The 26,430-nt window shown below is 41.2% G+C and overlaps 1 protein-coding gene across 2 annotated transcripts in view; it reads right to left on the reverse strand.

The window, feature by feature from the left end:
- The window catches only part of CREB5 (cAMP responsive element binding protein 5), a 381,586-nt gene that overhangs the window by 85,131 nt on the left and 270,025 nt on the right, over positions 1 to 26,430 (reverse strand). For both annotated transcript variants that reach the window (XM_023753829.1, XM_006088753.2), the window contains 2 exons: positions 10,149 to 10,275; positions 4,861 to 4,971 (listed from right to left, as the gene is read on the reverse strand). In XM_023753829.1, coding sequence (XP_023609597.1) covers positions 4,861 to 4,971; positions 10,149 to 10,275 — 238 coding nt within the window. The remainder of the gene's footprint in view (positions 1 to 4,860; positions 4,972 to 10,148; positions 10,276 to 26,430) is intronic.

A 26,430-nucleotide genomic window follows, 5' to 3' on the forward strand; every position in this document is an offset into this window, starting at 1 on the left:
AGGAGACTTATGTAATACATTAAACAATAAAGAATAAAAGAAGATTTTAAAAAAATCCCTGACTCTCCAATCTTTTGGGTTTCTTTCATTCAGTCATTAATACATATATTTATGTATGCATTCAATGAACTGTAAACCTAGCTGTGAATGAAGTATTGACAGTCGATGACCAAAATACAGCACAACCAGTCCATCACAATGGAAGAAACAGCATATTGATTGCTCTCAGTTCCTAGGAGGGCAATGATATTCTAACTTCTATTTTCTAAGAAACAGACATATTGCTTTTCTCTCAAGGAAATAATATGCTGTTTCTAGATATCTTTCAAAGAAAACAAATGTAGTCAGCTATTCTTTTTAAAAAATTTTTTTTATTGATTTCAGGAGGAAAAGAAAGAGACAGAAACATCAATGATAAGAGAGAATCCTCGATCTGCTGCTTAAGGGGATCGAGCCCACAACTTAGGCATGAACCCTGACCGGGAATAGAATCATGACCTCCTGGTTCATAGATCAACGCTCAACCACTGACCCACGCAGGCTGGGCGTCAGCTACTCTTTACCTACTAATTACTTAACTTAGCATTTATCTACTTTGATTCTCTCCTTCTCAGTTCCACCCTTGCTCCCTACCCACTCTATCCTACCCTATTTCCATGTTTAGGATTTGGTTCTTGCCCATAATTTAAATCCAACTCAACTCAATTAAGTTCAGTTTTCATTCATGGGGCCTTTCTCAGTACATGGAGCTTACAGGATGCAGGAATTACCTTCAAAGAGTTTCTAATCAGTCAAGTGGAAAACAAGAAACATCAAGATAAAAATGTGTTTGGTGCCCTGGCCAGTTTGGCTCAGTGGATAGAGTGTCAGCCCTAGGACTGAAGAGTTACAGGTTTGATTTGGGTTAACGGCATATACCTCAGTTGCAGACTTGATCCCTGGCCCTGGTAGGGGTGCGTGCGGGAGGCAACCAATTGATGAGTCTCTCTCATATTGATGTTTTTCTTTGTCTAATCTCCTACCTTTCACTCTCTCTAAAATCAATGGAAAAAATATCCTCAGGTGAGGATTAACAAACAAACAAAAATGTGTTTGGAGAAAGAAGCAGAAAAGCTAGACCAGTCAGTGAGGCCACAGAGCTCTGTTTTAACCAAGGGGGAAGTTCTACATCACCAACTGCTCCTCATCCTTTCCAGGTTATCTGCTAGCCTGCACTATCCTTGCCATCCTTGTCTCCCATCTATACTAATAAAAGGGTAATATGCTAATTAGACCGGATAGATCGGATGTCTTTCAGACGTCCTTCCAGACAAAGCCACAGTGGCTTCGAGGGCCGAGGGGGGCTGGCAGCCGTAGCAGCCAGCAGTGGCAGCAGCAGCAGGGTGATGGGGGCAGCACCTTCCCCTGATCACTTGGTTGCCTCCCGCAGAGGGAGGCCAGACTGTGGCTTAGGCCCGTTCCCTGAGGATTGTGAGAGGGGGCAGGCTGGGCTGAAGGACCCCCTCTAGTGCACGAATTTTCATGCACCGGGCCTCTAGTTTGTATATAAATATAAATTAACCCTAAAGAATGTGATTTAATCTGTTGGTTACTGATATCTGGAAGCTGTATGACATTTTTGTCTAAAGGATAAATGTGTCGAAAAGCTTTGCCATTAGAGTCCGAGACATTAGCCTTTGCTAAGTGATGTGTTGTGGGCCAGTTTTTTAACTGCGTGGAGGCTCAGCTGGCCCACCTGTAAAATGGGGATAGCACCCATGTTTCCTTCTTTTCCTTTTTCATTTCTCTATGTGTACCTCCCTCTTTCCCTCACTTTCCTCTTTGGATGTTCAAAATGTCCACGAGGTATCATGTGAATTTCCTTTCCAGCAGACACTCACTGATCCCAGGAACCTGGGAGGAAGAACCTGCTGTTTTGGGTGGTTGGAAAGATAGAAGGCTCTCACAAATTTGAGTTTGCTCTGACCCCCAAACAAAGTCCAATATGCATGTATCCACTTGTGTAATTATGAAGCCATATGTCAGTTGGCTTAATTCTTCTGAAAAACAATCCATAAAACTAAATTATAATCTGCTAGAATTATGATATGACCAGCACAGATGTGGCTACAGTACACTGAAGTCACTGCTTGGTACTAATGTACATTAGTCAAAAGAAGGACATGTATACTTCTTGATTTAGGATTTCCAGATTAATGCACTGTAGAGCTTACTGGGGACACCGATTTTGCTCTCCCACAATGGAAATGACCGATTTGGGGCAAGGAGAGTGGCTGTATTCTATTAAGCAATCACTAGCCAGATAGCTTCTAGCAAACTTGTGCATTTAAAACAAAGCCATCTTAAGCTCTTGTCTACCTCCAGGACCTCCAAGTTTCACCAGAGATTCAGGATGATGGCTTTTGTCAGTGGCCAACAAGGAGTGTGAAATGAACACCACTGTCCCCAGCAGAATAGATCTGTAGTGTTGGGTGTGGGAGACGCCTCTCTGGTTTCTCTCCTGTGCTCCGAAAACACCCCCCCCCCCCACTCGCCCAGAGTGCATTCATCAAAATAGCCCATGTGTGACCTTTGGAAAAGTCCTTGAAAACAGTGAAACAAGAGTCTTAGTTGAAATCTGGAATTCATTCCAGTCTTACACAGGAAGAAAATTAGGCATAGAACAACAAAGCCTATAGTTCTGAGAAACCTGGGGAGGCTCTGGCTGACATGAAAATCATTGATTTTTTTTTTCTTCACTACTTTGTTTTCCATAAAAGCTTTCATCTAAGTAACCAAAGCTGCTAGAAAATACTGTAATGTTAGTAGATGGCAAGCACTGGTTTCACCAGTGAATAATGCAGGCAGAATAAGAATAGAGATGCTGAGTAATATATTAGAAGTCACTTACTTAACACTTTTGCAAGCTACTAAGTAAATGCTATTCTTCCAATATAAAAGTGGCGAATGCTACCATTTCCCCCTGGGTTAACATATTGGCAATAATGGGATTAGGCATGGAAGCTTGGGGTAGAGAGAATAGCTATGTTCCCTAAGCCCCCAACTCCATCATAGAATTCATTTGCCTAAATATCATGGATCTGGAAATATTTATTCACTTAGAATGTGAATCAGCAGAGGAGTCTGGTTGCTCAGTAAATTAAACTGTACAAACATTTGTGGGGTAACACTATTTTTATAAGTACAGACCAATTCCCTTTGTCGCCAGCTGATACTATTCACTATTAATTTGCCATACCATATGCTTTTATTTCATATGCATAAGTAATCACAAGCCTGTACTCCCTTTGGAAGCATTTTACTTCTTTGCCAGCAAGGAAAGGGCAGGACACTTTGAGTCAAGTGGTAGCATAAAACCCAGTGAAAATCAATTGGCAGGGAAATTTGGTTTGGACTTATGTTTGAGAATCCACCTCAAGTTTGTCTGGGAGGTCCCTCAAAAAGGATTCAGACCTGAACCAAACAAGAAGATTCAGAAATAATCCAGCTGCGGGAGGGCCGTAGGATGCTCAGACCCAGAACACAACTTCATACACATGAATAATTTAATTTTTTCTTAAGTACCTTTACAGTTCATTTTTTATTTTCCTTAAAAAAAAAAGTAAATGGCATTACTCTGGTCTCCAAAACTGATGCCAGTTTGAACTATACTCTGCCAGCAAGTATTTGGTTTGGCTCTGCAGGGCTTGAGTTGAAAAAATATTTGCCGATTCCAAAAAGATTTAACGAGCTTTGCTGAAGATGCCGGTGCCATTTGGCATGTCACATGGACTGTGGCACAGCAAAGAGAACTTCTTGACCACAGATTTTATTTGCCGGAGGTAGCCAACACTGGGAGTTCCATCGCTTCCTTGGGTCAAGAAGCTGCAAGTCAAATGAGTGAAGTTTCCAAGAGAAAATGACTGAAGAAGACATTTTAAAAAAACCAAAAAACTTGCTGCCATTGAAAATGAACTCACTGGGTTTTGATAGCTAATTTTCAGAACTGTCAAGAACATCCTCACACCAGCCATCAAACAAGGTCCCTAATGCTCTCAGTCAGCAAACCAAATAAATCTCCAACTTCTCGAAAAAGGACTCATTAGCAACACATAGTCAAACCTTTTGTTGTCATTGGATAGCTTACTAATTGTGGTGTTAGAATTTGAATGAGGATTGAATGACCTACTTCAAGCAACTTCACTAGACAAAACCAGCAAATTTACTTTATATTGCCAAGTTGAACATGCGTTGCTTTTTATTAATATTTAGAACATAAATGCATGAATCTAGCACTGGGATTGGGAAGACTGACCTTACTGCACATAAGTCGCATATAAAAGTCACTGAAGGCTGTCACCTGAAATCATGTGCTTCAGTTACTCTGCACTGATCCTCTCCAATCAACGTCACATCTGACAACTATGACAAAAAACGCAAAATATTCCCATCATAGTGTGTGCTTAGAAATAACATGCATGTATAAATGGGTATGGAGACAGGGCGAGAGGCACTGAAACTGTGACCACCTTGAAGAAGAGAAACACGGGATTAGTTTTAATTTCAGGTTATGAGTAAATACACACATACTTAGGTGTACCCACTTAACTGCTATGGATCCCCCCAAACTTCTCCCTATCTCTTTCACTAAGGCCACGCGCTGATCCAATGCTCATTACATGATCCTCTACTTCAAGGTTCAGTAACAAACACCCTCCAAGAAAGAGCCAAGCTCTGCACACAACATTTGCACAGAAAGACCTATTCACCACAACAAAGACGGAGCCCTCTACCTGACTTGACTGAAATGTGGAAGCCAGAATAGGAATCAAAAGAAAAACATCATGCAATAACAAAAGGGTGATTATACGTGTTATTTACCATTTTGGCTTCTGAATGCATCGGCTGGACTTGGGGAGAAGCACAGGGGTTGCTGAGATTTGGACCCTGCATTCCCAGGAGGTTGGAGTTCACTGACATTTGTCTCTCCATCTAAGACAAAGGAAAGCAACAGAGTCAAGAGGCTGAGGAGGCTGTCTAGGCCTTAGACAAAGCTGCATTTTTCTTTCAAATGAATCGTGTCTAGTTTCTTTGAATAACTGCGGAGAAAGTCTGTGGTTTGGTGAAGGGCAAGCAATGCACTCCTGAGCCTTGAACCCAACCACATCAAAGAATCACCCAAAGCTACACCTTCTATAGAAGATGCCCCAAGCCAAACAGAACTACCTTGTCATGTAGATCACTTCCAAACAAAAGTATGGAATATTTTCACGTTTGCAAACCCTCCAACTGCCACAAATTATACTGATTTTTATAGCTATGAAGAATAACATATGCATAGAAAAATGCTGGAAGGATATACAATATACCAAATGGTTATCTCAGGTTATCTGTGGCTTTTCCCCCCATCCCTAAATTTCATACAGAAACATGAATCATTTTAGCAATAAGAAAAAATAAAATCAATTTTGAAAGCATCTCTGGTGGGTCTGCCTGTTGTTCTTCCTCATAAACACAACTGAAAGGACCCAGCCAGGTATTTGATCCTCTGCCTCCAGCACATGTCTTCCTCCCTGTTAACCTCCTCATGACTACACAGCTGCAGTCTCAGGCCTCAGGGTGGGACCGGGCCTGTGGGTAGGAGAAGAAGGCAGTGGAGGGTTTTGATGACATGATCCACCGATCCCACACTGTCCTGCTAACCCGCTATGGTGTGTAGCATCAATATCATTCAAAGAGCTGCATTAAATTCTGGCATTTTTGTCTCCAGGGTGTTCCTGCTAAAAAGTAAATATAGCAAGATCTCTATTTCAGTCATGGGAGAGTGTGTCTGATGAATATTTTCTGTTTAGCAGAAAATTAGCCCCTTTCAGAGAACCAAAATAAAGCAAATATACAGGTTGTGAGTACATAAAAAAGTTTATTCTTGTATTATTTATTAATTATTGTATTATTTTCCATACAAAGAACTGTAAACCTACTTTTGCCTCAACCTCGACTTTATACTGAAATCACAGAAAATAATGAGACGTTCCTAGGGGGATTCTTCAATGCAAGAGTTTTTCCATTTGTTAAAAGATGGAAATGAAAACAATGGTCGGAAATTTTAGGGAACCAGGTTTCTGCTCAAAGTTAGCCTAGGTAGTCTTTGGGAAATACAGAGCTCCTTCTCACTGAAGGAAAGCTCACAGAGGAGAGTTGAGAGCGATAGTTGAACTAAATGACCCTTTAATGTCCTTTCCATTGTTGAGGTTCTGTGACTGCAATTCCTGTTGTGCCCACTCCTGGGGCAGGGCGTGGCTATGACACTGATGTGTGGATTAGCAGAGGTGCTGCTCAGCTTCTCCTGAATGCCTGGTTGACACACCCCTCACTGCAACACCACCAGCCTTACCTTAGCCTGAATTAGTTCATCTGTATCAACAGTGTGTGGATATGTCAAACTGTTCCAAAAGGAGCTATTGAAAGAATTTCCTAGATGTTCTAGAGCACACCTGCAAAACCTTTTGAGGCTTTACCAATTCAGTAAAATAAAATATTTAAACTCATATCACCCCAAATTATTTTTTTTATCCCAGCTGGTGTTGCCCAGTGGTTGAGTGTCGACCCATGCATCAAGAGGTTGTGGTTCAATTCCTGGTCAGGGCACATGCCTGGGTTGCGGGCTCTATCCCTGGTGAGGGGTGTGCAGGAGGCAGCCAATAGATGTTCTCTCTCATCAATGCTTCTCTCTCTCTCTCCTTTTCTCTTCCTCTCTCTTTCTCTCTAAAAAAAATTAATAAAAAAAATTTAAAAAAGATTTTAAAAAGGTAATTTTTAAAAGTCATGGTAAAATATACATAAGAATTTCCATTTTAACAATTTTTAAGTGTACAGTTTAGTGCCATTAACTACATTTGTGTACTCTAATTCTTGTGTGTGTGTGTGTTCTCTAATCCTTACATCATGAAGATTGTTCTGGAAAATGCTTATTACTGATAACTCCCACTTCCAGAGGCTGGGGAACAGGACAGTCAAGTAGCATTTCACCCCTTTTTCCAGTAGATGACCTTCTCCTAGAGAGAAATCAAGCCCAACTCAGTTTTTGCCCTCAGTTTTCCCAAGGAGATCTTTGGAACGTCCGGCAGTACAGGTGACTGTCAGACGTTCCCACACTGCTAGCCCTCATGCACTACAAACCTCAGAGCAGCCGGTTTCAGCATCTGGATCCCCAATCCACCGTGCTTCCCACTTATCGGAAAAATTATAGTCTATGACTATTTCTACCTCGTGACTCACAAATTAAACAGAATTTTGAAAACAGGCTGACTTCTCTATCTAAAAAAAAATTGCATATTTCCCTCTAAATGATTATAGGGTCAGGAGCAGTCTCTTCAAAACAACTCTTTGGTGCTCACTAATAAGGCTCTGCACCGAGCCTGTGGCTTTGAGGAGCTGGCTAGAACAAGGGGTCAGAAGATGGGGGAGGCTTTGCACTGTCCGTAAAACATCCAGGTTAAAGAATTCACCTTTTTTTTTGAGCTTTTTTTTCTCCCTGTAAATATACTGGAGAATGGAAGCTAAGATATCTGCACTTCAGGGGGCTTTTGTAATAATAACTGGATGTTCATATCCCCAAATTAATTAAGCATGTGACTTTGAAGATAGAATATCACAACCCAGTGAGCTCCTTAAAGGCAATGCCTGCCTTGTTCCTCACCCCATCCTAGAATCTACCATGGTAGTTGGCCCATAGAAGGTGCTCAACAAAAGTTTGTGGAATGAGTGAATGAACAAATACATCATTTTCTTTCAGACCCAAGGCTCTGTGAAATGTGTGGCATAATAGCATATGCTACCAATCAGTTAAAAGTCTCACCTGCACCTGCAGACACAGACCTTTTTTATACCCGGAAATCATGGTTTTCTGTGGCAGGAACTCTAGAAGATGATGCTCAAAATGCCAGCATTATAGCATTGGAGCTGGTGACTTGATAATATGGAAGAAAAGACCCAGATTTCTAGGTCCAGTAACTTTTAGGATATGCTTTTTAGAGCTTTTATATGAATTTCCATTAGTTACATCTATGTCACTTTCGACCTCAGTTTCTCAACCTCAGCACTATTTACAATTTGAGCAAAATAATTATTTGTTGTGGTGGCTGTTCTGTGCATTGTAGAATATTTAACAGCATCCCTGGCCTCCACCCACTAGATGCCAGTCACTCCCCCCACCCCTGCCCCAGTTGTGACAATCAACAGTATTTCCAGATGCTGCCCAACGTTCTCAGGGAGCCAAATCACCCCTGGCTGAGCATCACTGCTCTGGACTGACACTATTGTCGTGGCAGCTGCTACCTGTCCCTGACACGGGGTTGGGAACTCCTGTGCAGGAAGCATCCCTGATTTTTATCTACACTGGCTCTGCACCATGCACATGATTCTTCGTTTCTATTCTGAAGCATCACCAGGAGGTCAAGTTGTACAATGAAGTGATGTGGCACAACAAAGAGAGGCAGGAAACAGGTGCTAGGTACCTTTTTTCTGGGCCCTTTCAACCCAAGTGTCCCACATTTGTCCCTGAGATTGGTACACACTTGAGTCAAATGGAAGAAAGGTCACTCAGTGATATTTTCTGAACAACGCATCAACTTGCTGAGAGGAGACTAATTCCTTTTTGAGAGGAATTTAGAGCCTAAATGGAGACGGCATATGGTGGATGTCTTCATGCAATTAGTTGGGTTGAATAAAACCTGGGTTAATGACATTGATGGTGCTGTTTTGCTTCATGGAAAGATGTTTACATTGAGGAACGTAGGTGAAGTCAGCCAGGTCATCTGACCCAATTTTGCAAAGACTGTTTCTAGCCTGAACTACCCGATATATGCAGTGGGCAAGTCCCTTTCTCTAAACTGGGGCACCAGGTCCTCCTCATTCCCTTCCCACTCGGATAAATGAGCAAACTGCTCAACCTGCCAGAGCCGAGCTGCTCGGTGTGAGTTTAGATTTGGGTTCCAGTCACAACTCTTCATTCACAAGCTGCGTGACATTGGGCAGTTAGCTTTACATTTGTAAAATTCCCACAGGATTGCTGTGATAGCAAAATGAAATAACAAAGGTAGACAATTCTTTAAAATACTCTGCAAGGCACTGCTGATACTGGTGTGGGAGGGCTTTAATAGAATTGTCACACCACTCTAGGGTTTTTGAGAACCCTTGTGGCCCTGTGACTAACACCAGCCACCAAATGTCCACCAATGCAGAATGCCAGGGAGGATGAAGAAGTACATGCAGGGGATCCCACGGAAGTAGAGCATGGTTCGCTCTGGAATAATCTGTATCTCCCATCTATGTCCATCTGTTGTTTTCAAAGAGGAGCAGGAAAATATAACGTTGATGAGTGTAGACGTGGGAGTCAGACTACCTGAATTTCAATCCTAACTCCATCACCTACTGGCTCTGTGACCTTAGCCAAGTTACTCAGTTTCCTCATCTGTAAAATGGGGATAAGAACAGTGCATACCTCATAGGATTGTTGTGAGAAAGGAGGGAACATACATATCGTGTAGATGTTAAGAGTGAGCTCTGGAGCAAGAATGCCTGGGTTCAAAACTCAGCTGCTCTGTTTCTCAGACAAGCAAGGTACCTTCACTCATTCAAAAAATGGGGAAGTATTAGTACCTACCTCCTAGGATTGTTTCATGTGTTGATAAAGTGCCTAGAAATAACTTGCACATGAGAAGCACTCAACAAATGCTGTGAGAATAATTAAGAGAGCATGGCATGCATGACTACATGTTAGAATCATATGTAGTACCATCGTTATTATTGGCATTATTATTACTCTGAGCCCTGGCCAGACCACTCACTGTCAGTTTAAGGACACTCTGTAAATAGTCCAAGTATAGACTTTGGAGTAGTCATAAAACATGTCTCTGAACAAATCCTGTTCCCTGGGTGTGGCAAGTTCACTTGTCACCAGTAGGGAGGTGAGCCTGTGCCTCCCCAGGGAAGCACTGAGGAACAGGAAAGCCAGCAAGATGCTTGGGACGGACAAGCAGGCCCTCAAAGCCACTTGCACACAGCTCAGCTCTCTATCCAGCGGCCACTTTCTCCCCAGGCAGCCAGAAGCTCAGTTTCCCTTCCTTTTTCAAATGGGGCAAGGCTGGGAGGAAGTGAGGAGCACTTACTGGCATCAGGACAGCAGAAGATCCCGGCATCGTAGGGTTGGGCAGGGTCCCGGGCATGGAGGCTGGCATGGGCTGTCTCTGTCTGTTGTGGATGTGTAGCAGAGAAGATAGAGAGCCTGGAACAGGCCTGGGGACAAGGAACGAGAGAAGCAGATATTATTCCTGATGCCCTGGGCAGGGGATTCACTGCCAGTTTCCCCGGGACCAGAACCAGCGGGGGCAACACCATTATATGCAAAGCAGATCAAATCTTCTGGTGGGAGCCACATAATTGAGGATATTAGGGAAATAATAACAAATAAAACACAAGTCTGGCTTCCTTTGCTGCTTCCTAGTTAATACATCAAATTCTACTTCATTTCCTGACCTCTGTTATCTAACTGATGTTCAATAGACAACAAGTTGATAAATCTTCTAACCCCTGCATCTTATCATGGAGACTCAGTGGTAAAATCCTGCAGTGACTAGGAAGTCTCTGTCCTCTGGAGGACTTTAAAACCAGAGATGTGTGTGCATGTGTTTTATCCACACTCTCATACACCTCTGCCTGGAAGCCCTCCTGGCTTGGCTCTGGATACATTTGCACTGTCTGGATTTGCAGAGCCAGCTTCATTCATGAATTCCCAATAGAAATCTATTTTGACTTTTTCACTGTTCTCCACTGTGAGTGGAACAAAAAACAAAATCCAGGACACAAATGAAAGCAGTCGGGTTGTGTTCAGGCCACTGTAGTGGGACAAGTCTGGAGCCCAGCCCCCAATTTCCAACCCCTCATTTCATAATAACTCGAGGTGTGAGGCTGTTTGACAGAAACTGATTTTGACCTGACCTGCAGGACTTGGGTAAGTACACTTTCCTCAGGGGAGTACATAGTTTGAGCTTTTGATTTAATTTGCCAGAAAATATTTTAAGGGCCTTAAATTAATGAGCCAGGGAATATGGGGCTGAGGGTAAAAAGGGAATTATTTGTGTTTATTAAAAATGGCAAACAAGTGACCTGCCTGATGCCCTTGCTCTGGGGAGTTGTATAAATGTTAGACCATGAAGTCAAAGACTTAACAAACAAGTAAACAAACCCGCCTCAGGACCTCTGAATGGGTATGTTAAACCACCTTAACCTGAATGCCACGATAGAAACTACTGCTAACAAAATGAATACATTTGCTTTAAAAAAATAAAAAATCCTCATGTTAAACTTGCAGACAGAGACGGTCTGTGTAGGCCACAGACGGTCTGTGCAGGACTGCGCTTCAGGGAATGAGCCCTGTCCAGAGCCCCCTCTGAGCAGCGTGATACCTCCTCTCTGAGGCTCATTCATCTCCCGTGGGTGACTCGTGGAGAACTGGGAGACTGAAATGGGGAAGAGGCCAACACGCTCTGTCTTTGCAAGGCTGTCAGAATTCCAGAGAAAATCCACTTTTGCCTGATAGCTCCTTTGGAAACACAGCGAGCTATCAGCGTCTCACACATTATAAAAGGATGAGTCATAAATTAGTCTATATTGATATGTTTAGGAAGCTGTATAAATGAAAATAGAAAAGAATATAAAGCCTTTACACTGTTTGTATAGATATACAGAGATTACACCCAGTTTTTAAAAATAGAATGTGTGTGAGTAGTTACATGTAAGTAGTTTGTAACAACCACATGGGTGTTTTCAGAAAAGCACATGGAGTACTTGGCTATTCCTTGCCATGTGCCCTGGGGACCTCTGGAGTATGGATTAACAGTAAGGCCTAGGAGGGCCTCTGAAGGCCCGTCAGCTTTTCTAGTTCCTAGAAACTCTGGGTTTCAAGTGCTCTGGAATTCACCAGCAGGTGTAACTTCCCCAAGTCTTATCTCATTCAGAGGTAGCTACATGGAATCAGAGAGGTGTACCATGTGGCTCAATCAACAGACAGTGCTCATTTATATTCTCGTCTTAATGTTTTGTTTGAGACATTTACTGAAAATAAAATAGCTGTATAAAACTATATCATGCTTAATAATTTTCAGTTCCTTTAAAGATAAGATTAATAATCTGAACTCCCCAGTTTCATGAGAAAGATTCATTGAGAGTATTCCTACAGATAGCTAATTATTCATCCATCCACTCACCCTTTCACCTATAGACCTATATATCCATCCAGATAGATAGATGTGCATATATATACATCTCTACATGCATTACATATATGTATGTAGCCTTTTACCATATGTCTGTTTCCCTAGTCACAGAGGGAATAATACTGCCATTATAGACAGTTAAGGAAAAGCAAAAACTATTATAGGAAAGTCAACTAAAATTTTTTATTATGTGGATTGGCAATATCATCCTCATGAACAAAGGGCAAAATATATATACTATCACCATTTCCATTTTATTCTCAACATATTAATAGAAATCTGGCTATAAGTTTTCATTGATGTTTTCTTTTTAAAAAGAAATCAATTAAACAACTTAATGGTAATTCAAATGGAGATGCTGAAGTAATTAAATTTAAAACAAGTTTTCATTCTTCCCAAGACTATGGAAAACTCCCAGTGGTATAGAATAATTGGGGAATGGTATGTTTCATTCAATGTAATGTTCTTATTAGGTCAGTAATTTCCACACATGCATAAATCTACTCGGTTTTAAAATATCAAGTATTCCTTCATTAATTAAGGCTTTCAAGGTACTGGGTTCTCTTGGGATTAAAATAATAACTACCTAATGATGCCAATCAGACCAATTAGCAATATATACTTGAAGGGGAAAATGGTTATTTGAGAATGCTGTATGCTTGGACTCTAAATGATTTTGAATTATTGTTTTACATAGATTCTGTAAATAATTTCTCCAGCCCCACCTACAAAACTGATGGAGTTTTCTAGGCTTCTTGCTTGGGCTTTTAAAACTACAAAAGCTGAAAGGAATAAAAAAAATCTATGTCTATCCATCACAGGGTATACAAAGGACTAGACTGAAGCAATTGTGTAGCTTGGCCCAGGAAATAATCATTTGTCCAGAATAGTCAGATCACTGAAGCAAGAGTGGTAAGAGAATAATTGCATTAATTAGTTCCCCTTGTGTATATAGAAATAATTATTTAATACCTTGCACTTGCATAAAACTTTTTATATTGCACTTATAAACTATTTCATGTTTTTCAAAATATCTTCACCTTCATGTGACTTGCAACAATGCAGTGTGGTAGGTAGGGAATATTACTCCCATTTTCTCAAGAGTAAGCTGAATTCCAAAACATTTACATCTGCCCAAGGTCAGATGGGTTACGAAAAGACGCAGGATTTCTATCCAACTTTGCAACAGAGTATTTCCTCCACCACACCCTGATGGATCCCGTAACAAAGTTATTATTGATTTTTTTATACTAAAATAAATTCACAGTCCATTTCCTTTAATATTCACCCTGCTCCCTGGACTTTGTAATGAAGTAGTAAAATTCTGCAATACTGCTAATATGAGAAGTCACTCATCCATGGGAAATTATGTTTTCTTCCTTTAAAAAGAAAAAAACCAACAAACGTCCCAAACAACACATGGGTTAGACTCTGAAAATAAGACGGCAAATTGCAGTAAAGTTGTGAAAACAAAGGCCCGACAGTCTCTCTCCAGTGCAGGCTTGTTGCCATGAACTAATAATTCCAGACTTTGAGCAAGCCGAGCCTCCTTTTTAATAACCATATGCCTCTAGGTAAAGCATTTCTACTAAAAATTATTGAGGCATGGAACAAGGTAAGATGTGTGAGCTCATGTTGGATTGTTCAATTACTAAACGGAGTCCCGTAGCATTGAGAGTTTTCCAATGTGACAGATGATTCCTCTTTATACACTTGTATAAACATAATGCTTACGGCTGAAATCTATGTAAGCTTTTCTTTCAATTAAAATGTCAAGGATGACAGACTGTGTTTTCACTGTCTTTAACAGAATGCTAGGTGCCACAGCAAGCATTTTCATGTCCTCGTTTTTCCCCCCAAAGGATGTTTTCCAGTCTAGGGGTGTCTGAGAAGCAGGGCTGTGTCTGCTGGCCCTCCTTGCCCTTGGACGAGCCCAGCTATCTGTAAGGAGCTAAGGACCAGTGCTTTTGTTTGGAAGGTCTTGGAGGGTCACTGCAGACTGCTCTCCTTTCCCAGGTCTTCACAACATTTAGGACCTCTATTAACCTCTCAGAACACACAGATCTGCCACGTGTGTGATCAGGCAAAGGGAAGAAGCAGACGATGAAAAAAATTAGGTCAGAAAATGAGAAGATCAATGTTAGCACCTAAATCAGATAATAGACATCTAAGAAACCTTGAACAGATTAAAAAAAAAAAAAGATAACAACTAGAAGACCTGGGGGAGGGGGAGCAGAATAAGAAAAGCTTCAAAGCAATAAAATGGAAGAAGGGCGGGCAGGAAGCAGATGAGCCAGAGGCCAGGGTTTCTGACCTGGGGAGAACCTGCCTTAGCCTTGGGGCTCTCCCCTTCCTCAACTGGTTAAGGAGTGGACAGGCCACCTGGAAATTTCTTGAAACTAAAATTCAGATTCCAGGCCTTGAAATAAAAATGAGATGCTCTTAATCTAGCAAGACTATCTGTTCCATTATGATAAAGGTTTTCTCCACTGCTCACTGATACATCCACCGTGGTTAATCCAGCACCTGACTCAGAGTAGGTGGCTGCTGTCTATATTAAATAAAATAGAGCCAGTACAGCACTTATTAATGTCAAGAGGACATTTGAAATGTGAATACACCCCAAAAAGAAGGTGTTCCTAAAAGATTAGAGAAGTTGGGAAAAAAGGACCCAATACATTCTGCAGGGCCCACAGTTCTTTCTCATTTAAATACAACATAATTTCACACAGACTAGAGAGAGCTTCTTGCCAGGATCTTTGCATTTGCTAATGAAAAGAACCCCTGCTTCCTTTGCACCTTCTTACATGAAGTGCTATGGCCTCACCTAGGAAGTTAGTTTCTGCCTGGGAGGCTGGAATGCCAAAGAGGGGACACAAACTCTTAACTCTCAATAGAAGGCAGTTTGTAATGAGAAGTGCTCATTTACTCATTCTTCTCTTAACTGGAAATTTGTGTTTTTTTTTAAAGAATAGTTTTGATTTTTTAGAGAGAGAGGAAGAAGAGCAGGGGAAGAGAGAAACATTGATGTGAGAGTGCAACGTCAATAGGCTCCCTCCTGCAGGCCCCCTACTGGGGTTGGATCACCCAACCTGGGCATGTGCCCTGACTGGAATAGAATCAGCAACCTCTTGGTGCACAGGATGATGCCCAACGGAGCCACACCATCCAGGCCTAACTGGAATTTTAAAAATCCCATTTTTGTAAAGAAAGTGAACTGTCAGGATAATCAGGTAGAATGTGAAATGGAAATACAACAGAGCTAATTATTTCCATTGGTCATGATTACATTGTAAAATGGGGTACATGGGCGCAGGAAATGGTCTGCCACAGTGGAATCCCAGCTCCATCACTTACTAGCTGTGTGACCCGGGGCAAGTCACCTGGCCTCTCTGTGCCTCAGTTTCCTCAACTTTAAATGGGATAATTGAGCTATTTACCTCATGGCATTATGAGTTATCACATCTTAAATACACTGAATATGTTCAATAAAATTTGTTGTTTTTGTTAGTTGTTATTCTGAAACATAGATCAAAATAGCAGATTAATCACTAAACTTCAAACAACAAACTACGGCTTAAGGCTGGGACCCTACAGAACACCAGTTCTTAGCTTTAATTAAAGAACTACAGCCTAACAAATATCAAAATGCTTCAAACTCCTTGCATATATAAGACATTTCTTTAAAAACCCAACTCTTGCTTGGGTTTTTAAAGAAAGAAGAGGCAAAAGAACTCTTCTCACCCACAATTTTACAGAATTTCAAAATGACTTCAGATTATTTCTCAGAAAGGATCCATGAAAATATTTCCTCAAAATGGAACCAAACTAGTTCCCCAGAGATCAGTTCTCAGTATCTTGTTTTTCGTGAAAATAATGACAAATTCCAACAGAAGCAATAATTTGGGAAAACAAGAAAGCTATCTGGCCCGTATTTTAAAAGACATCATATTACCCACATCTTTTTTTTGAATGAGCTCACACTCTGCACTGCCTCACTGCCAAATTCCTGAAATTGGATGGCAAATACAATATTTCCCCTTTTAACAAGTGAGAAATTTAAGACAAATAAGTAGAAATATTTAGCCTGAGAAAAGGCACCAAAATACCAGCAGAATTCAATTAAAACGGGTATTTTCCCTTTCAAAGCTTTCTTATGCTCAAGGGAGGACCGCTGCTAAAGATCTAGGGTCTTTCTGTAAGAACTATCCCCACCCCCTTCCTTTGGTGACTGACATTTAGGTGTGCTGAAAGAGAATTTTGCCTTAATATCTATATCCTAACCCAATGATGGCGAACTATGACACGCGTGTCAGAGGTGACACGAGAACTCATTTTTTTGGTTGATTTTTCTTTGTTAAATGGCATTTAAATATATAAAATAAATATCAAAAATATAAGTCTTTGTTTTACTATGGTTGCAAATATCAAAAAATTTCTATATGTGACACAGCACCAGAGTTAAGTCAGGGTTTTTCAAAATGCTGACACGCCTAGCTCAAAAGGTTCGCCATCACTGTCCTAACCTCTGCCTGGTCCCCTGGGCCTCATCCTGTCCTAAAAAACTAGTGAAACTGCCAATGAAAAACAGCAAATGCTCCAGCTTATCAGAGATCCTGGTAAGCCCATCTCCTTGTGACAGAACTTGACCCTGCTCCAAGGCCTTGTACCTTCTGGCTCCTCTCTGCTCCCCTCTCCCCGCCTCCCCGTCTCCCCGGCTGCTCATGGCCCTGGACTCCTCCATACATGTGCCATAGTGACTTTCTCCCAGATTCACGGAAGCCTATCTCCCTTATAGCCAGAGAGCCTTGAACATAAGTAATCCTCACCGCCTTCTTTGGGCAGCCACACTAGGTTAGGGCCTCATTGGGAATGATCTCAGTGCACCCTATACTTTTCCCAGTAACACTAATTACCATTTATTCAATCAATGAATCCATGAGTCAATCCAAAATCAATGACACACCTAATATGGGTAAGGATCAGACCCTGTACACTCCTATTTCAGAGTGGAAAACTGGTTTGGCAACTTAGGCCATTTGCATAGTAATTCATTTACAAATATCCAATTGGTGACACTAGGATGATAGATATCAAGGATCTCTTCCACTAGCAATGGACACTGCAAGAACAGTGATTACTAAATTATCTTTGCTAACTAATGAGAAGAACTTAATTGATTTACAAGTCATAAATGAAACTCCAATTTACCGTAACAGTCTAAAAAACCCATGTTCTTGAAAAGCATAAATGGTTACCCCCAAGGTAACCTGTACTTTTTATCAGTGCCCCGTAGATTAAACTCAAGCTTTCTGACATATTTGAGACTCATTTGTTTTTTGCATCAATTAAATTAATTGCCATTTGAAATTCAGTTTTAGGCATTTCATAGGAAAAGACCAAGAATAATTCAGGAATGCTCATCTGTCTCCAATCTATACGATGTTTTAAAAATTGGATGCCTGCCCTTCAATAAGGTTGCGCTTTATAGTGTTCAGAGCTCTGGGCGCAGGGGTACCAGTTACACGCACACCAGAATCAGCTGAACATCTCCTTTCTGCCTTGCACTGACTTATCGATATAGACAAGAACACTTTTGGAGTCATTATCACCAGGGGTGTCAGAGATTTAATTTACCACACAAGATAAATTTGGGCCTCTTTTCAAATCAATTTTGTACTACTAACATCTTTATTTTGTAGATGTAGTGTCTGATATCTTGGAAATGGAACTTCTTTTTCTTTAAGTGAAAGCCAGGGTTGCGAGAGCGCCAAGGGTAGTAATAAAACTCAATGCAGCTAACAGAGCTGGCTTCTGCCGGAGCTTTGCTGGGTTTATAGTATAGATGCTGCATCTTGTCAGGCAAGATGCTCACCCACTCATGCTTTCAAGTGTTTTACACAGAGAGAGCAGTAATAGGAGGGGAGATGCAAATTTACAGCCATTCTTTTAAGACTATTTAATCAATCACTTTTTTCATTTTTAATGACTGATTTCTGTACCATTAATCTGAATTCCTCATGCAGTCAGCTGATTCATTTAAGTTAACCAAAAACATGGTTGTATTGTTTTCTGATGTATACTACTATTGGGGGGGAAAAATCTGTTTTCAAAATCTTATATTTTTTCCTTGTAAAGAGCTAATGGCTCTTTATAAAGACCCTTTATAAAAGACCCTAAATGCCTGAAGAGTTTGACTTGAGCCACGGGTCAGACTTAAAGACACGAAGAGATGGCTTTTCAATTAGCCAATAACTTCTCAGTTGCATCAATTATTCACAAAGTTACCCTTAGAAAAGGAAAGTAAATGCAGATCAAAAGACATGCAATAAAAGATGATTTTGAAAGCAGGCTCAAATAAATGATTTACATCTGGCTACATGTGTATTAAAAAATTCTTTATAGAGACATATCTCTAAGTAAAATGTCTTCCTGTTTGTGACTTGTTAATAAGCTTCCCCCTTGCTTCATAAGGACAAATAAGGAGCCCTCTGATTACGAGCCTGGCCATTTACATGTGATTGCTGCTTGCATCCATTCACCATAAGTGAATAATTCATGAAAACATCCACTAGCACATTGGCCTGGATGTTCGGGAGAGGCAGAGAGCTCTCTGAGTTTGCAGATACAACCCCTGCCCCACCCCCAACTCTAAAGTCAGCAATTCTATTTTGGTTTCTCCTGGATTTTCAGCTTGTCAATTATCAAATTTTAACGAGTAATTTGTGGTGGAATCCACACCCATCACAATCCCCCAATACCTAGGTTCCAAATACACAGCTTAATTTTGTAATTCTAACTGCAAAAGACTTCAGCACGAACAGACGAGGGGCGGGAGAGGGGCCGGCTTCTCATATAAGAACAATGATCCTTTTAATTAGTCTGAAGTAAAGGTTTCCCTCTTTTGTGCTCTAGAGTTAGTCATTTGTTACTAAACAGAGTAACATCTCTTAGGAGAGGTAGCTCAGGTCTCTGAATAAGCTGTTCTGTCTTTTAAGGAGGTTGCCATCAGCACATTAGGGCTGGGTCTATACTGAGCACTCTGAGAATAACAGAACTCCAAATCGGTGAGCTGCCAGGAAAAACATTTTCACTACTGAGTAGTAACTGCCACCTGACCCTACCTGCTAAAGAGCTAAGATAACATTCCCTAAGTGCCTGTGTTGAGCGCTATGGAAGGTTCTGTCTGTGGTGCCTGGGATGGTTAATTTCACGTGTCACGTTGTCTGGGCCACGGGATGCTCAGATCACTCAGGCAACCTTTACTCATCCTGTGCATTCTGCAAGGCTCCCCACCAGGTCACCCTCACTAATGCCTTTGTCTAACCTCTTCTTGAATCTCCAGGCAGGCTCCCTTAGGCAGTTTTCAAATACCTCTCCTGGGAGACCAAATTTATGATTCTATCTAACCAGCCACTCACCAGTATTATTTCAGCTCTTTAGGAGGTGGCACTAGAAATTATTAGCTCCACAAATACACTGGCAGAAGAGGGATGTGTCACTGTGTGAAAGGAGTGGCTTGGGGCAGCTGTGATGGCATGCATAGACTATGCAATGTTAGGCTGCTAAAAGCCCAATTTTTCAAGTTTTGTTCTTAATGATAAAATAACAGAAATGCTAAGAGGATAACTTGTACGCCAAGGAAACACAGACAAGGCTTGGCAAACTCCTCGGTTATAACCTAGCAGAGAGCTGAAAACCATGGCTGTATTCAAATCATCAAAAACCAGCCTGGCCAGCATGGCTCAGGGGTTGAACATCAACCCATGAACCAGGAGGTCTTGGTTCAATTCCCAGTCAGGGCACATGCCTGGGTTTGGGCTCAATCCCCAGTGTGGGGCATGAAGGAGGCAGCCAATCAATGATTCTCTTTCATCATTGATGTTTCTATCTCTCTCTCTCTCCCTTCCTCTCAGAAATCAATAAAAATACTTAAACACACACACACACACACACACACACACACACACCAACAAAAACTATAGGATTGGCTGTGAGATTCTAAAGAAATCCTTGTTGGGCAAGGGCTGAACATCATTAGAGAAGGGAGGAGGGGGCACATGGAGAACTTGAGAAGGTTCCAGAGATGCACAGAAAAATACACAAAGGCCAGAAGGAAAGTCCTAAGTGGAAAAGTAAAGGGAACAAGAAGACTGGGAGAGGATGATAATGATCTTCAAGTTTCTAAATTACTATATTCAGAGAATGGTGACCAGTTACTCTCAAGCGCAACCAAAGCAGAATAATAACAATAATAAAACAGCAGCACATGGGATTTCAGTCAGAAGAAAGAATAGCTCCCAAGAACGAATAGTGTAAAACAATTAAATGGCTTACTGAGGTTTTGGAATTTCCTCTTATTAGGCTCTTAAAAAATAGATTCGTCCCCATCTGGCACAGTTTCCAGGGAGGAGGAGAAACTGGCAGACCTCTCAGAGTCCTAAATTAGGTCTATTATTTTCACTTATTCCAATCACAGTGGCTGACAGAAATGCTAGAGATAATGCTGGCTGCCACCATTCAGCAGCACATGGAATAAAGCAGCCTCGTGGGGCTGACAAGGCGTAGGCTTTGGGCTGCCCAATGGCTCGGCCACAGACCAGGAGTGTGTGATCTGGGCAAGTCATTTAACTTCTCTGATTTCTGATTGGCAAAAACAGGCCTCTTATGACCACTTGGTAGGTATAATGTGAGGATGGTCTGATAATCGTATATGAGATAACATTCTGTGTGTGCTTGGCCCTTGAACGATGATCAGTGTATATTCTATTCAAGAGACAATCTATTTCAGGTAATAAAATTGCTAGTGTCATTTTAAAACACAAGTAAAGCTATATTGCTCTACATTTCGGGGTAAAGCAATTTGGGGAAAAGGCCCCAAACATCCAGCCTCTTGGTGGGATCTGAGTATCTTTTCCATTACTGAGGACCCTAGTGTACCTCAGTGTACCATCTTTTTGGGGAAACCCGCTCTGATTCCTCTGAACCAGGCTCGTCCCTGATACAGAGAGGTTTGTTGAATGACTTAGTGAGGTTGTCTCACTGATCAGGGTCTCTCATTTCCTGGCAGCAGTATGCCCATTACATATCCCTGACAGGCCTCTTTTTAAGGGTCAGGATAACTTTCAACACTATCCTGAAGGAACACTCAACTAACAATTGGCTTGAGCTAGGGGGCTTGGAGGAGGGCTCGAGTTTCTAGGAAACTCATGTGTCCTCCTTGTGCAAACTTTCCGGAGCTGCTTTTCAAGTTCTCCCACTTTGCAGGAGTACTTATCATGAGCCTAAATTGATATTCATCTGAAACACTTAATAAAATAATAGCAATAAAGTTCATAATAATGATACTTGGCATTTACTATGTACTTTGCATCCAAGGATCTCAAAGGGCTTTTCAACCAGGCTTTGCTATTTTCAATGCAACTCCTGGGCTGGACATACAAGCAACCTCTGAGTATAGCTTCCCTGTGGACTGAGTCGGTTCTTTCATTAGGTTCTGAGGTTGAGGTGGTGGCCATGCTATGTGCAGAAACACACCCACTACGCACAAACACCCACCGACATCCACATGCTAAAAGACAGAAGTGCTATAAAGGCTTTTGGTCCCAAACACACTTTTGTCTGTATCAGCTGAGTCAAACTTTGGAACCTAGGTTTGCCATTTTGATGGACCTATCTTATTATGATAATTTTTCCAGTGTCCTCAGTGTATTTAAAAGTACAATTTGGGGCATCCACATATGTTCTTTGAAGGCATGAAGTTTGAAAGGGCTTAGTTTCCCTTTAAGTTCATTCTGAAGGAAATTCTGTTTAGGCTTAAGTGATTAGTTAAAAGCCACACCGGGGTTCATACATAAAACATCTCTTCTCAGGCACTTTCCCTTCCCTGGTGGCCTTGCATTTTGCCAAAGAGAGTGACTTGCTCAGTTTCCCATATTATTCCCCTGACGGTCCTGTTCCTACTCCCAAACAAATGTGGTATTTGGGGTTTCAAGTTTAAAATGTAACTTGGTATCATTTCAGATGTCTTCCTTCAGCTTATGAACATCTTCCCCAGAGGGACTTGGGGTCTGATTTTAATTTGTGGTAGGGTTATGGTCACAGTAAATGTCAATTTAGCTATCGACAATAAGTCCCTAGTAGACTAGGAATGGCAAGTGCCTGACAGTACATTTAAAGGACATGCACACATTACCCTGTGCCCCCAGGAGCTGACTCGTCCCTAAGAAACCCTCCGCTGGTCTGTGATGACAGCTTGGCTTCTCCTCGAGCCCCTGAAACTTGATTGCTTACCAGAGGAGAAGGCCAGAGTGTACTTTCCCCGGATGTGCTGATCTGAAGATCATAAAGCCTTACAGAGAAGCACCTGGGGCCTTCATCACATGGCCTTGAATTTGAGCACCCCCACAGGAGTGTCACTGCCTTAGCCACTGGTTTGCCTGGTGATCCTGGGCTGTGTCCTCAAGTCCTCACAGCTTCCGTTTCTTCATGAAGAAAAAAGGCCAAGCCAACACATTTCAAGGACCTTTTCAACCCCAAAATTATATGGTTAGAGCTGACTTATGGAGAGGCTGAGAACTATTTATTTGGGGGAAGCAGCTGTCAGTTGTGAATTTCCCCAAAGCTGGGGACAAATGGGAAATTCGTCTCTGGCCTCGCCTGGACATTCCCTTTTTCTTAAATAAAGCAGGCTGCAAAGTTCTCCGAGTACAGGTAACATTTAGAAAAGTACCAGGAGTCCTGAGAGGTAGGGGAGGAGGCATTTGCTTCTCAAATATGAACAATGATCCTTTTAATTAGCATGAAATAAAGGTTTCACTCTTTTGTGCTCCAGAGTTAGTCATTTGTTATTAAACAGAATTAAAATCTCTTAGGAGAGGTAGCTCAGGTCCCCAAATAAGCAGTTCTGCATTTTCAGTGTGTGTCATCGACCTGGGGTTCTGAAAATGACAGAACTCCCCCAAATCGGTGAGCTGCCAGGAAAACATTTTCACTACTGAGTAGTAAATGCCAGCCGACCCTACCTGCTTTAGAGCTAAGATAACATTCCCTAAGTGCCTGTGTTGAGCTCAATGGATGGTTCTGTCTGTGGTGACTGGGATGGTCTTTCATGTGTCAACTTGCTGGGCCACAGGATGCCCAGGGAACTAGTTAGACATTATTTCTAGGTGTGCCTGTGAGGGTGTTTCTAGAAGAGAGCAGCATCTGATTTGGTGAACTGAGTGAAGCAGACTGCCCTCCTCCAGGTGCTGAGGTCTGGAATAGAACAGAAACGGGGAGAAAGGTTGAATTCTCTCTCTCTCTGCCAGACTGACTGAACTGAGATATCCATCTTCTGTCCCTGCCCTGGGTCTTACATCACAGTTCCCCCGGCTCTCAGGTCTTTGGACACGGACTGAAATTTGCACCACCAGTTTTCCTAGGTCTCCAGCTGGCAAACAGCAGATCATGGGATTTCTCAGCCTTCATAATTGGTGGGAGCCAATTCCTTATAATAAATCTCATTTTTTTGATAGGAGTGAATTAGTGGAATTCAGGCATTAACTTTGATATCCTTCATTCTCCACTGCCAATCATTCACCAAGTTATATCCACTCCACCTCAAAATAGGCCTGGAATCCATCCACTTGGCTCTATCCCCATTGCCAAGATCCTGATCCAAAACACTAAAACACTATCTTCTCTCATTTGGTTTTTCCAACAGTTTCTATCTCCAGTTTTGCTCTGCTCCAATCCAACCTCTGCAATGCAGCCAGAATGATCTTCCTGAACCAACAATCTAATCCTGGTATTTCACTGCTGGACATTCTTCCATGGCTTTTCTTAGTATTTAGTATTTAATAAGATCATCCCTTAAACGTTCTGGCTCTTTGATGTCTGTAGTACCACACTTTCCCACCTGGCTGAATATGTTTCATCCATCCTAGATCCATCATTTCCTAGAATGTGCCAAGCTCTTTCATACCCCAAATACTTAATATGTGCCATTGTCTTTGCCTGAAATGTTTAGCTAGATCTACTTTTGTTGATCAACTCTTATTCATCGTTAAGTCTTGGTTGAATATCACTTTTTTAAAGTTTTCTCTGACACCCAAATTAGAGTTGTCTCTAAGTTAGAGGGTCCTGTAGCTCCACATACTTTTCCTTCATGCTATTTCTATGATATGTTTATAGGTATGATTATTTATTTAGTGTCAGTTTCTGCCATTAGACTGAGGCCACCCTGATGAGAGGGTCTATGTATCTTTTGACTGCCAGAGGTAAGGTCATTGGGATTTCTTTTGACCACTGGAAAAATCTTTGCTTACTTTCTGGGGTAGTCTACTCCGTTTGGATGGAGGAGAGGGTTGAATACCATGACAAAGCTGGAAGCATTTCTAGAAGTTAAGAGGGTTGATCCAATATGAGTACCAGCATATCTGCCTACATGCTATTAGTAACAGATCTCCCTTTCTGAAATCTGAGGATATTTTTCTTGATGGGTACAAGAGCAAAAATGCCAAATGGAAATGTTCATTCCAGGACTTATAATTTTGGTTTTAGGTTATTGCTGAAGCATTCAACTGTTCTTATGCTAGTTAAGTGATTTCCATTGTTGCCAATAATTTCAATGGTTGAAGGTCTCCAGGGGGTTAAAAATCAGAACTTTTATGTAAGATTCCCAAGCATCAACTATATATGCCAAACAAACTATTTAGTTAAAACTGGGCCTGAAGAGCAATAGTTACAAGTGCCTTGGACTGCTTTCCTTATAAGGCAGAACACTGAAAAAAGATCTGGATTTTTACTCAAAAACAAAGTAAACAAAATCAATGATTTCCAAGTCCAGTGCGGCTGAGAGAATTCATTTTCTTAATATGGAATGGGCTCAGGAGTGATGGGGCAGAGTGGACATACAAGAATAACTGTCTACTGCAGACTTCTGGCAAACTCTTTGGAGTATTGGTCCACAGCCAGTGTTTTTCTTCATAAATGAATTCCACATCTTTATTAAGTTAAGTATTTCTCTTTTTTTATTATTTGAAACATACTTTAAATATTTTGTTTTATGACGTCCTGGAAATTGATACAGTTCCTTCCAGATCAGGGAAAATGGAAAAATCAATTAATTTTTTTTTTCATAGAGAGTGATTACACAAAAATTATGCCCCAATTTATCCATTACTATGAATATCTTTTGACATCATGTGTGAATAACTCAAGACAACCACAATTAAAGCTGATTGGATGCATCATTTATTTTCGCAGAAAAGCCCTAAATGATTATTAAATAGAAATATACCCTTTGTGTGAGTTGATCTGTAGAAGACTATATAGTAAAAATTATAGATTTCAAGATACAATTAGTCTTTTATAGAAAAAACCTCGGCAAGAACAAACCAAGACACATCAAAAGCCTGAAGTGAGCTCCTAATGCCAGATCTTCCCACACAAACAAGTTACCGTTCGTAACCCAGAGAATGAATCTTATTAAAATGAATTTTATTGACATGGATGGCATTTCAAAGTTGGCCCATTTACAGATGAGTTAATTGGCTTTACCCCCAAATGGAGGAATTTTAGAGCCATTTAAAGCATAAGAATCGCTGGTTCTGAACACAGAGCAGGGCTAGGGAGAGAAATGAAGCCCAGCCCTGAGCAGAAACCAGAGTTGCCTTCCCCACTCTTCAAAACCACGTTCTCAAAACCTCCTAATGGGTTTCACTGTTTTCTTTTCCGTGCTTATCATAATCAGGGAACCATACATTTGCATCCCTAATGGACCCTTTTCAAAAGTGTGTTGACATTTCAGTAGGTTTGGAATAGCTCTTAATGCTTCTCTCAATTTGGGCGGGTGCCCACAGATCTCCTTATATGGGTTTCAACATATAGACTGTCTGCTTTACTCACAGTAATTTTTTTTTTAATCCCTGGGAACCTATCTTAATTATACTCTTAAAAAAGTGAAAACTCAGAGGTCAGATGACTCAGAAAAGAAGCATCTAGCTGGCTATCCACACGCAGGGCAGTGTGTTGACTATATCTGTGAACTCAGGCACGAGTCAAAAGTACCATCCCTTGTGTGGTCAATTCATTTTTTTTTTTAGCTTCTATTTTTATCAAAAGGAAATAGATATAAATAAGACCATCAAGATAAACATAGGGTAGGGGAGAAAGTTGAAATCAAGTGGGGAGC

The sequence above is a fragment of the Myotis lucifugus genome, unplaced genomic scaffold (genome assembly GCF_000147115.1).
Source record: "Myotis lucifugus unplaced genomic scaffold, Myoluc2.0 scaffold_52, whole genome shotgun sequence".
NCBI classification, from domain to species: Eukaryota; Metazoa; Chordata; class Mammalia; order Chiroptera; family Vespertilionidae; genus Myotis; species Myotis lucifugus.